Source organism: Sorex fumeus, unplaced genomic scaffold (genome assembly GCF_029834395.1).
Source record: "Sorex fumeus unplaced genomic scaffold, SorFum_2.1 ptg000034l, whole genome shotgun sequence".
Classification (NCBI taxonomy): domain Eukaryota; kingdom Metazoa; phylum Chordata; class Mammalia; order Eulipotyphla; family Soricidae; genus Sorex; species Sorex fumeus.
The window spans coordinates 45,661,205-45,673,474 of NW_026606091.1; the positions used below are offsets into that span (position 1 = coordinate 45,661,205).

General features: G+C 34.8%; 1 protein-coding gene across 5 annotated transcripts in view; it reads left to right on the forward strand.

The window, feature by feature from the left end:
* MUSK (muscle associated receptor tyrosine kinase) overlaps nucleotides 1–12,270 on the forward strand; it is an 81,393-nt gene that overhangs the window by 39,543 nt on the left and 29,580 nt on the right. For 3 of the 5 annotated variants that reach the window (XM_056117301.1, XM_056117299.1, XM_056117302.1), the window contains exon 6: nucleotides 8,755–8,879. In XM_056117301.1, the coding sequence (XP_055973276.1) occupies nucleotides 8,755–8,879 (125 nt within the window). Of the gene's footprint in view, nucleotides 1–4,712; nucleotides 4,743–8,754; nucleotides 8,880–12,270 lie in introns of all 5 variants that reach the window. The other 2 variants (XM_056117300.1, XM_056117303.1) reach the window with 1 other exon arrangement.

Here is a 12,270-nt window from a genome sequence, read left to right on the forward strand (position 1 = left end):
ATCTGAGAGAAGTCAGTAGCATTGCTTTTTAAAGGTGATATTTTTACCCACCTAGAAACAAGTCATCAACTCCAAAGCTATTTTAAGTAACATGATTATCAACTACTATTTTACCCATAAAACATACATCCACAGAGTACACAGCTTAATAATTTTCTATTTTACAAAAATAAAGAATTTATTAGAAATTAATTCTATAGCAAGATTTCTAATTAGGCACCCTAAATCCAGAATTTCTCTTAACCCCAACTACAATATTTATACTACATACAACTCCATTATTTATTACTTATGCTGACTTGATCCTAATCATTGAGAGATTAGTACCTGAAAGTTTTCTGGAATGCCCTTATAAAAGAAGTCCTTTCATATGTATCTGAAATTCTTCCTTCCATGTTTTCAGTATTAGATTACTATCAAACTTCTCCAGTACTTGCCCAAGGTAGAGTTGGCAAGATGATATTTGACTTCACCACCAACTTCTATTTGCTTTATTTTTTCTTTCTTTTTCATAATAATTCCATTAAAAGAAAGTCCCAGTGATATCCTAAAAAGGCAAGCAACTTTCTGTCTCACTGAGAATTTAATCTAAAATCCCCTTTACTTACCTACCTCCCCTCACCATCACACATGCACAAAAAAGAATGGAAGCGATGCCACTGTTATATTTTCTGTATAATTTTGTTGTTTTCTGTCCAGACAGCCTCCACAGCCTTATAATTTTATAAAAAGCATTCAGTTCATTTCTACGAGGAAACTCTGTCTTTCCTTCTACTCACGAAACAGGAGATTTTCTCCTAAATTTACTTCTCCAATGAACAAATCAAGTGAATTGAACAGAAAAACCTTATTTTATTTTTTAATATCAACTCATTCATACACATAAGTGATCAAAACTGGGAAGACAGGTCATTTTTATTTTTATTTATTCATTTATTTTTTGCTGGAGCGATAGCACAGCGGGTAGGGCGTTCGCCTTACAAGCGGCCAACATAGCCGACCCGAGTTCGATTCCTCCGCCCCTCTCGGAGAGCCCGGCAAGCTACCGAGAGTATTCGATATGCCAGACACAGTAACAACAAAGTCTCCAATGGAGACGTTACTGGGCCTGCTCGAGCAAATCAACGGGAGGGCCTTTATCTTTATCTTATCTTATCACACCTGGCGATGCACAGGGGTTACTTGTGGCTCATGCACTCAGGAATTACTCCTGGCAGTGCTTGGGGGACCATACGGGATGTTGGGAATCAAACCCAGGTCAGCCATGTGCAAGGCAAACACCCTACCCACTGTGCTACCACTCCAGCGCCAGATCTTTTTTTTCTTTTTCTTTCTTTTTTTTTTTTTTTTTTAGGGAAAGTGGTTTGGGTCACAGCCAGCAGTGTTTAGGGGCCCTGCTGCTCAGGGATTGAATTGGGGTGGGTTGAATGCAAGGCAAGTGCTTTAACCCCTGTGCTAACTTTCTGGCCTGAAGGGTAGATATATTTTAATAAGAGCATATATAAAAATGAATACTGGGTACTTACAATAACCTCAGTGATCTCGTGTGATAACATAGGACCCCTAAAATATATAAGCATTTACAAATCAGAGTTTCAGAGTGGTTTCAGATTTTAGATTGGTTGATATGATAGTACTGAGTTATTTTCAAATTCAATTAAAGAAAATGATATTAAAATGGTATTAAAGAAAATGATAGCTATACTATGTACCTTTGAGACTAATTATATCTCAAATATTCTAATTAGAAGAATTCCAAGAAGAGGAGTCTCCTATTTTTCATTCTTACAGTCTACTAAGCAATCCCAAGAAAACTGAGAGGGAAAATGCAATATTAATTCAGCTATTTTTAAAGCATTTTCTTTTTTCATAAGAAATTGAGCTGAACCTTAAGGGGAAAAAAAAAAACAAAGAATGTGACTTACTTCACCTTCTTACCTCCCAAGAAGATTACAAATCAACTTTTGAAGATAAGACAAATACATTTTAACAGAGCATTTAAATGATATTTTAGCAATTAAATGAAAATGAAAACCATGAGGTTAAATATTTTTTTAAAAAGTAAGTTTAGAAGTTAAAGGCTATATGTAGTATATTTCTATAGGAAACAAGAAAACTAAAACAACAGTTTGAACTTGAAATAAAAATCTCATACACTGAATATATGTATTCAAGATTTAAATAATCTTTCAGGTGTCTTCATAATCTTTTCTAATTTACCATAACCGCAATTGTGTGTGCATGTGTCTAAATGTGTGTATATTAATACATAAGCATGTATTGATATATTTGTATAATGAGCACATCAAAATTTTGATCATCCCCATATGAAAATGCAGTTTCTGACAGAACTTCTAAACCTCCTTTTAGTAAAATAGCAATTCTAGACAGTCTTTCATCTCTTGAGTTGCTTTTCTTTATCTACAGTAGAAGAAATTGTTGTAATCTTTTGAAACATTGCACTGCTTCCTATTCTAGAACAAAACAAGCAATTTTAACAATCACAATAAAGTAAGGGATAGCAAAGGAAAATCAGCATTGTTCACAAAACACACTTTAAAATTCAATCTTATAAAAAATCAGGGAGTGAAATTGAAAGAAGACACAGAATTTACCTGCACTTGCTCCAGAACCCTAAAGCGTAACAAAGCATAACAGAAAAAAATATAAGAGTCTCAAAACTCAATCTTTCTGTTTTCGTGAAACAAAATTTTGGAAGTAGAGCATTTTTGGAGGCTATAGATATATAACATTTTTAAGAAACCTCCCATACTGATCTCAGCCACTCATTTATGTGTATTTCAAGTTCTAACAAGCACAATTGTGCTAAGAAACTTAAAATATTAGTTAGAACCCAAAAGGTCTCAAAAACAGTTTTTCCAGATCTAATCTGACCCAACAATGAAACTTCATTTCTATCTTTTGATAGAGGTTTGTGTTACAGAGAATCTATGGAATTTTCAAGTATCTAGATAAATAATAACTGTAGATGGACAAACTTGCATTATAACTCATGCTTTACTGTTAGGAATGTTAGATGACATGATTTCTTCTTTTTATAGAATTATGTTCAAGAGACAACCCCAAAATTCATTTTTAATAAATTCAATTTAAATGCATTCAATTTAAAAATTCTCGGTCATCTTTGACTTGGATATTAATCAAACAAAAATGACTAGGGTGCCACTGACAGGGCTGGAGCAATAGCACAGCGGGTAGGGCGTTCGCCTTACAAGCGGCCCACATGGCCGACCCGAGTTCGATTCCTCCGCCCCTCTCGGAGAGCCCGGCAAGCTACCGAGAGTATTCGATATGCCAGACACAGTAACAACAAAGTCTCCAATGGAGACGTTACTGGGCCCGCTCGAGCCACTGACAAGTTCTGAAAGGCAAAATTTAGAGTAAAATTTAAATCACAAGGTATAAATTCACTTTAATTTAAAAGGACCAGGTGTTCCTTTTAAAAATAAGAACTGTACCTCATGGTTTTTCACTAATAAAAAAAATAATAAAAAATAAAAAAATAAAAAAATAAGAACCTCTCACTTCTTTGCTAGATTAGAACAGAAGACCTGAACATTTCTTTCTCTACACTTGATGTAAATCTGATTCTCTGATTCACTGTCTGGAATGGGCTGAAAACATCAAATTCTGTTCAATCACAGGGATAGTAAAGGTTAAATAAGATCATGAACAGTGGATGTGAAAATATCCATAAGCTGGAATGAACTTTGCAAACGTCATCTCATCATTAAAGGTCATAAACAACAACATTGCTATTTTATACTATAAACCAATTTTGTAGTGGTTGGCTTATCAAATTAAGCAAAAAAAAAAAAAAAGCTAAACTGACACAAACCAACCAACCTTCAAGAAAGAAAAGGAACTCTGGGCAGAATCTCTGTGTTATATTAGACATTTTAGAATAATTAACCTGATCACTGTTTAATTTCTAGAATTTTTGAAAAATATCTATATTCTTCGATATGCCAAACACAGTGACAACAAAGTCTCCAATGGAGACGTTACTGGGCCCGCTCGAGCAAATCGATGAACAACGGGAGGACAGTGACAGTGATCTATATTCTTAATTCTGTCCAATTTAGACATTCTTCCTTTTTTCTTGGTTGCCTGCTTCACTGACAGCTTCTGAAAAGAAAATGCTTTGCTTCTTTCTGCTTACTGAATATGTTGATGCAAAGGACGCTCTGTTGGTGGTAGGCTCTGTTCTACAGAAAACCCCTAATCCTCTGTTTACCACAACAGGAGTCTATTGCCATAGAAATGATAGCTGAGATCCCAGATTCAACATCACTGACTTCACAACAGGGCATCCTGAGGCAAGCTACAAGGGCAGACTTAATTTATTGGAATAGTGGGCAGTCTGTGGTCCTTAAAGAAAGAGTGATTGTCAAATTAAGATAAAAATGCATGAATGAGCTATGGTCTGCTGTATGCCCTGATTTATTTTCTATGTAATACTGCCTGACTAAAAGTAAAAATTTACATTTCTTGTGTCATTTGATAATCTGCTTTGCAAAAGTCGAATGTTTCTTTTGAGTGTGTTGGTTTCTTACTAAAATAAGAAACATAGTTGAATTAATCTTGCACAGTTGATGCTTTCCGGTTGAAATTTTCCTTTTTATGATGCTTGTTTTAGTTTGTATGTTTATTGGGTTTGTTCATTTGGTTTGTCTTGTTTCTGTTAATAGAAGAGAGTGAACCTGAGCAAGATACTAAAGGTATTTTTTCTCTTTATTTATGTATGGTTCCGCTTCATTGTTTTTCTTTACTGATCTTACCAGAAAAGTGTCATTATTTTGTGAAGGAGTAACAAAAAAACATACGGGGGATATTGTCATGGCATTTAGAAGTGTCAATAGATCAACAATCATTCAGTTATATGACATATTTATTGACAATTTTCTTTTAAGATAGGGTCAACAGACAAAGTTTGGCCTTACATAGTACCCAAACTTCAAACATACATACAAAATAAAATTACACAAATAAACATGAGAATATAAATCACAGGCATATTGGAATGGAAACTTATACTTGCATGAAAAAGTAGGGGAAATTAGAAATTTCAGATAGGCAAAAGATGTCAAGGTGCCAGTTTAGGTTTGTTTTTAATTGTTATTACTTCATGAGTACAAGGAGAATTATACCAGAGATCTAAATCACACCAATCCATAAAAATTAGGTTAATCTTAATTGTTCACAGAAATACCTATTTAGAGGCATGTGCCTAGCAAAAAATGACTACAGATCAAATATGTTTGGGAAAAATTCTACTAGACCAAGACAGTTTTCCCTCAAACAAAGCACATTCCATTCTCATTAACAAGAAATATGGTGTGTTTCTAGCAACATTTTGATATTTTTGGATAAAATCCACACATTCTAATATAATACTGCTTGTCTCTAGCAGAAAACTTCAGGCTGGCATTACTTGTAACAGCACCTCCTTATCTTAGTATTTCAAATAACTTATGTGAAACTTTTCTGTTTCTAAACATCAGGAGGCTATAACTAAATTTAGATAAATCATTTCACCTGCTTCTAATATCTAAAAATTTTATTAATTATTTTTAATTCACTCCTGTTGGTCATTGCTGGTTTGAGTGAAGTAACTTTCAAGAAAGGGAAAGTAGGAAGTTTTAAAGGAAACAAAAGAAAATAAAATCCATGTGAGCTGATTGTATGCATTGACATAATTGCTCAGGGAGAGAATTTATAAGGGACTCAAGTGTTCCTCTGGCCCTGTTTCCTTACCAAGAAAAGAAAGCCAATTCATCTTAAGCCAAACTGCTCATTAATTTTGGTTCAATATGGACTCCCTGCCCGCTAGACTTTTCATTATATCACCAGTGCAATTTAAATGTGAAATAAATCTCTTTATTACTAATTAGGTCCTTCATTAAAATGCCAAACAATAAGTTGATTATGTATCTGAAAGTGCTTTGAAAAACAGAAGGGAGGAAAGAGTCAGGGTGTTTTGACATGGTTATGTTACTAAGGGTTTTGGAATCACTACTTACTTAAACCTAATCACAAATATAAAGTTCTCAATCTGCACTTAGTACTGCAACTATGCCCCAAATAAATGAAAGCCCCAAACCCATGAATAGGTCCTCTGACAGAAAACCAGATAAATATAACACCTGTGTTTATTTCTGGTTTTACAGATGAACAATAACTTACCTGACCAAAAGAAAGTAAGGGGACAGAGCCCACAGTAAATGAAAGACTATGGATAATACTTCATGCAGAAAGCAGAGTTAGATCATCTTTCCTTTTTAAAAGTTTACATCAAAATAATTGTAAATATTTTCCAAATTGCTAAGTAGCTTGGTGTCCCATTAAATAACTTGGTTGTTTATGTGACAAAACATTTTTTATATTTTCTTTCATGAAAATAAAAGGCAAAATAGGGATGTTAAATGTATACTCGACATGAAAATACATTATTCTTAAATTGATGACATAGAATACATTTTCTAGATCTAGAACATATTTTCCATTTGTGACTAGTGCTAAATGGAATTTAGTATTGAATTATGCCTAAGCTTATAATTACAGATACGCTATTATCCATGAAGATTAGTCTAAGAGCTATTTTCCAAATTGCAACTGGTTCTATTGTTTTCAACGTTTGATAAACATGTTTTAGTTTCTTTCATCATCTCTTTACCTCTCATGCATGGAATAAGTAACAAATAATTACGAGTATAAAAATACGTGACTTATTGCTCACAAGGTGAATTAAAAGTAATGTTTTCTATTCCTTCATCTAAGATCTGGACTAACATAACTTCTGTTTCATTTACTCTCCCCCACCCCAGCCCTTCCCACTCTTTGTCTTTCACCCAAAATTATAGGAAGAAGAAACCTGACCTGGGTAATATAATTACTGTAAATTAACCCAAACCCTTGTTTGCAGGGTAACTAAAAAATGATGACTCAGAGAGTCTGGGATACTCAAGACATACATATGTCTCTCCCTAATTTCAACAAGCAGAGAAAACTCATTCATTCACTCAACAAATATTTATGAAGTTTCCAACATATACCATGTAAAAACTGCCTCTGAGTTACTGATATTCCAGGAGGAAAGATGTTTAAAAAGTAATTATAATGACATCATGCTAAGTGCTATAAAGAATCATAAACAAAACTAAGAATGGCAACTGTATTATAATTTTTAAAAATCTGAGTGGAAACCCACAAGATATTTGCAGACTTCCTTGAAGGAGTAAGACTGGCTAGAAACTATCTTTCAATTTTGATAAAAGGGGCAGGTTTATCTTTTGACAAGACTATAGGTGCTCAGGAGAGGTCAGCTTTCTGACTTTTTTTCTCTTAAAGTCACTAAACTTAATGGAAACCATAGTCAACCACAGGTACATTTGACCTCTTGGAGAAAGCCAGCCATTTGCCAGCAAACTCTCATATTCATAAAGCTACTTCTTTATGTACCTTCCTTTGCCCTCCAATCAAAAGGCTCTAAAATGAATTAGTATATTATGAAATATAAAATGAAGCAGTATATTATGAAATAAATTTAAGATATAGAATTCTAGAATGATTATTTTATTTTCCATCTGATAGTATAATTAGCCAGGTTGTACACTCTGAATCATCAGAGTGCTACAATGTGCCAAAATGCAACTTGTCTACTTGAAAAATGTAGAATTTCCACTAGGGACAGCAGGTGTCATCAAGTCTAGAACTCTTGCTTCCATCCCAACCAACGTATTTGCAACTTTTTATTTTCCATTTCACCTTTGAACCTTGTTTATCAGGAACTCAAATTCTCTTCTTCTGTTTGATCTCTTTATGTTTTTGTTTTTGGGCCACACCCGATGATGCTCAGGGGTTACTCCCGGCTCTGCACTCAGGAATTACTCCTGGTGGTGCTCAAGGGACCATATGGGATGGTGGGAATTGAACCCAGGCTGACCATATGCAAAGCTGTACAATCACTCCAGCCCCTCACTCTCTCCTTTGTCCTGACCAAGTTGGTCTCCATAATTTGAGGATCAGGTGCAAATAACAGGATAGGGTCCCCACTTCTTGGTATTGGACAGTACAGACACATATTTAGGTTGCCGAGGATTTATAGTTACTCGGGAAAGCAGACAGTAGGCCAAAAATGTGATAATTTCAACAAGTAAGATCTGTAAAGATATGGAAGATAATAAAAGTTTGTTTATTAAGGAGGACCACTCTGAGAAAAAGCCATTTAAATAGTTCGAAGACACCTGAACTTGATGTTTGAAGAACTAGGGGATTAATGCTTTAAGCACAGTCAAACTCTCATCCCATAGGGATGAAAACAAACTTGGCTTTTCCTGCAGTGGTGAAGGTCACAGGCTTAGTGGTTAGTGGCTGCAAGGTCAGGGCATGGTGTAGGGTGTTGTACTTAAGACAAAGGGAATATTTGAAAGGTTTTATATAAGAGAACATAACTTGATTTTCTTTCTCCTTTCTTTCTTTCTTTCTTTCTTTCTTTCTTTCTTTCTTTCTTTCTTTCTGTTTCTTTCTTTTCTTTTCTTTTTCTTTCTCCCCTTCCTCCCTCCCTCCTCCCTCCCTCCCTCCCTCCCTTCCTCCCTTCCTTCTTTCCTTCCTTCCTTCCTTCCTTCCTTCCTTCCTTCCTTCCTTCCTTCCTTCCTTCCTTCCTTCCTTCCTTCCTTCCTTCCTTCCCCTCCAGTAGAAAGAGTCACTTACTACTTTCTGTTTTCCTAACAGTTTTTGCAAGAATCCTGCGAGCTCCTGAATCCCACAACGTCACCTTTGGCTCCTTTGTGACCCTACGCTGTACAGCCACAGGCATCCCTGTCCCCACCGTCACCTGGATTGAAAATGGAATTGCTGTGAGTGCCATCTGTATCAGGCCACATCTGGGGAAGACCCTCTATTGTTGAAATTCAAGATAGAGCATAGAATTATAGAGTTACGTTGGTTTCATTCATTGGTTCTCTATTGCACCTCCGTTTTGCTAAGTCTTTGCACCAAAGATCAAACCTAGGGCCTTGTGCATACTGCATGCAAGGCATGAATTTACCACCAAGTCACCTCCCTGGTCCTGTAGATTTTTACCTTTTTCCTTTTTCTTTTTTCTCTTTTGATTTTTGGGTCATATTTAGCAAGCTCAAGGTTTACTTCTGGCTCTGTGTTCATGGATCACTCCTGGCAGGCTCAGGATACCACCTGGGGTGCCACAGATTGATCTTTGCTTGGCTGTGTGCAAGACAAGTGCCCTACCCCGTTGTACTATCCATGTGGCCAAGTTTTTAAAACAAGGCTTCTCTTTATGTTGAATCATGTTTTCATTCTTTAAAGGTATTGCTTTTTGTGTTTCAACTTACTTTTAAGATTATTGCATTTACTTTAAAATGTAATTTGTCTATGATTTTAATGGGCTATTATTTTTCATAAGGTTTAATTGTAAGATTTAGTTAACAATATTATGTTAGTCTTACAAAATTAGTTGACATGTTTGCATTAAAAATATAGAACTGATAAATAAATTTTAAAAACACAGAACTGAAGATAAGATGCAAATCTCTTTTAAACTTAGGCATATTTCCTCTACTGTATTATTAATTACTGCATCTCTACTAGATTTTTGTTAAATAAAGTCATCTCTAAAACCACAGTAATTTTAATCTGTATGCTATATCATATTTCTATGTAATGGGACAGAAGAGGGTCTACTTAATTTAATAATTTTTACTCAAGCTCTAAATATTAGCATAAATGTCCACCAAAGGAACTCACTACAGGAAGTCTCATAAGTTCTAGTCCACAGACAGATACCCCTATCTTCTGCTAAGTACATTTAGAAAGTCTTCTAAAATCTCCCATTTCCCTTACTATTGACATTGAATCCAATAGTCCCATAAAACATTTGTAACTACTAGTTTTGTTTTCACTATTTCCCCCTTCCTGGAAGGTTGTTTTTTGTTTTGTTTTGTTATGTTTTTTTTTCTTTTGGGGTCACACCCGGCAATGTTAAAGTTACTTTTGACTTTCAGTCAAGAATTACTCTTGGCAGTGCTCTGGGGACCATATGGGATACTGGGGATAGAGCCTGGGTTAACTATATGCAAGGCAAATGCCCCACCTCCTGTACTATTGCTTCGCGTCCCACAGAAAAGTTTTGTTTCTTTTTTGATATTTGTGCAAAACCAAATTTTTAATAATTCGTTATTAGAATTGTTATCTAATTATCTACCATTAACCCCCTTAAATACAGTAAATTAATTAATTAAAGTCAAATTTGTACAAATTTGTACAATTGTACTTCATAAAGTAAGACCTGCATAGGAAGTGAGGAGAATTATGATGCAAATGACCCTGATCAACAGATGTGAGTTGGGGGTAGTTTATTTACCTTTCAGAAGCTGATTCCCAAGTCTATAATGGCAGAGTTATCAAAAGGCTGTAGGAAATGACCTCTTACATGACATCAGGATTACAACAATTCTTTAATTTTATTATGTCCTAATAAAGTAAATTGTAGTCTCCATTCTTGAGCTCTCTAAATTTCAAGAGTCATTTAAAATTTGAATCTTATTTGGCAACATCTTTAGTGACCATTTTGTAGAATCTATGACTTTTTTAGCTTCTCAATGTAATGGAAAGATATGTCCCAAGAAAACTAGAGCCTGATGATATGACTTCACTAATTTTATTACTCAGTATAAACAGTAATGAAGAAAATGGAAAAATAAATGCTTTAAAAATTGTGTCTTCAAAATGCTCGTGTGAGCTAGAACTGGAAAGTACATAAGTATGTTCAGTTCAACAGTAATAAATCAGATAGTTTGTGTTAATTTAGGCCTACTGAGACCCCAACTCGGTTATTCGAGCTGTGAGTCTCAAAAAAAAAAGGAACAAAAACAGAAAAATAGAAGGCAAATGGATCCATTGCCTTAGATTCTAAAACAGAAATGAAATAAAGCAACAGAAACTTTCCTCAAAGAAGAAAACAGAAGTGGGCATCCAGTTCTTATGGTCAGAGAGAGTGTAGCTCTTACAGCCAAGTTCTGTTCTTGATAAAACTGCCAAGGTCCAAATCAAGATGAGTTCGCCCACGCTGACGCAAATCACAGGAAATGAAGGCAATTTCGGGCATTTCATGTTGTAAGCAGCAAACCAGAAAAGTCTATTGAGGAGAACAGGGACAGGCTCTGATCTCCATTTGGAAAGACAAAGCGGAGATGAATGCAGAGCTGGAAACTGGTTGGCACAAACTGAAACAGTTCAAACTCTGACTCTTCACTCACTACAAGTTAGTGGACTAATTTCACAAATTTATTGCTAAATACAACCAGTTCCCTGAAAAGAGTGTATTTTCCTTTTCTCCTTGTCTGTGAACAGGACAGTGAACTGCAGCCTTAAACAGAGCGGAAGAATGGAAAAATAACAAGCAATAGTACCAAAGTGATTAAGAAATATTTTGCTTTCTTTTATGTAAAGGTTGTTTCATTTGTTTATGAGAATGTATAAACTTAGATGAACTTCAGAGTGAAAGGCATTTCTTTTGCATCGAAAGAGTTAAGATAGAATATTCTTCGTTTTTTTTTTGTTTTGTTTTGTTTTGCTTTTTGGATCACACCTGGCGATGCAGAGTGGTTACTCCTAGCTCTGCACTCAGGAATTACCCCTGGTGGTGCTCAGGGGACCATATGAGATGCTGGGAATCGAAGCCAGGTTTGCCGCGTACAAGGCAAACGCCCTACCCACTGTGCTATTGCTCCAGCCCCCGAGATAGAATATTCTTATATTAATGTCATTGGATTTGCTTAAAGTTATACTAATTCTATCACAACTTTGGCTTTCATTTAAAAGTTTAGAAAATCATACTTTTTTTGTCCAATAAACATTGTTTATAAAATGTGTTAGTTGAATTATTTTAAGAAAAATTTTATAAAACAAATACCTACGTCATAGTTTCTTAAAGGGAGAATTACTATATTTTATGCATGCTTTTAGGAGATAGTAGTCTTGGTTTGAAATACATAATCTTTTGAGTTATCTTGTCTTTCTAGTTAGAGAAGCTAAAATAATAACATATATTAAGTTTTATGTGGAATATTTTAGTAACCATATTGAGAGAGGTCAAATATATTATTATATTGATAAAAAGCAATATGAACAATTTTAATCTATTATTCATTTTTCTATGATACACATGAATAATGCTGAGAAGTTTTCCTGTGTTAAGGTCAAACATTATTGGAATTATAATTATTAGGT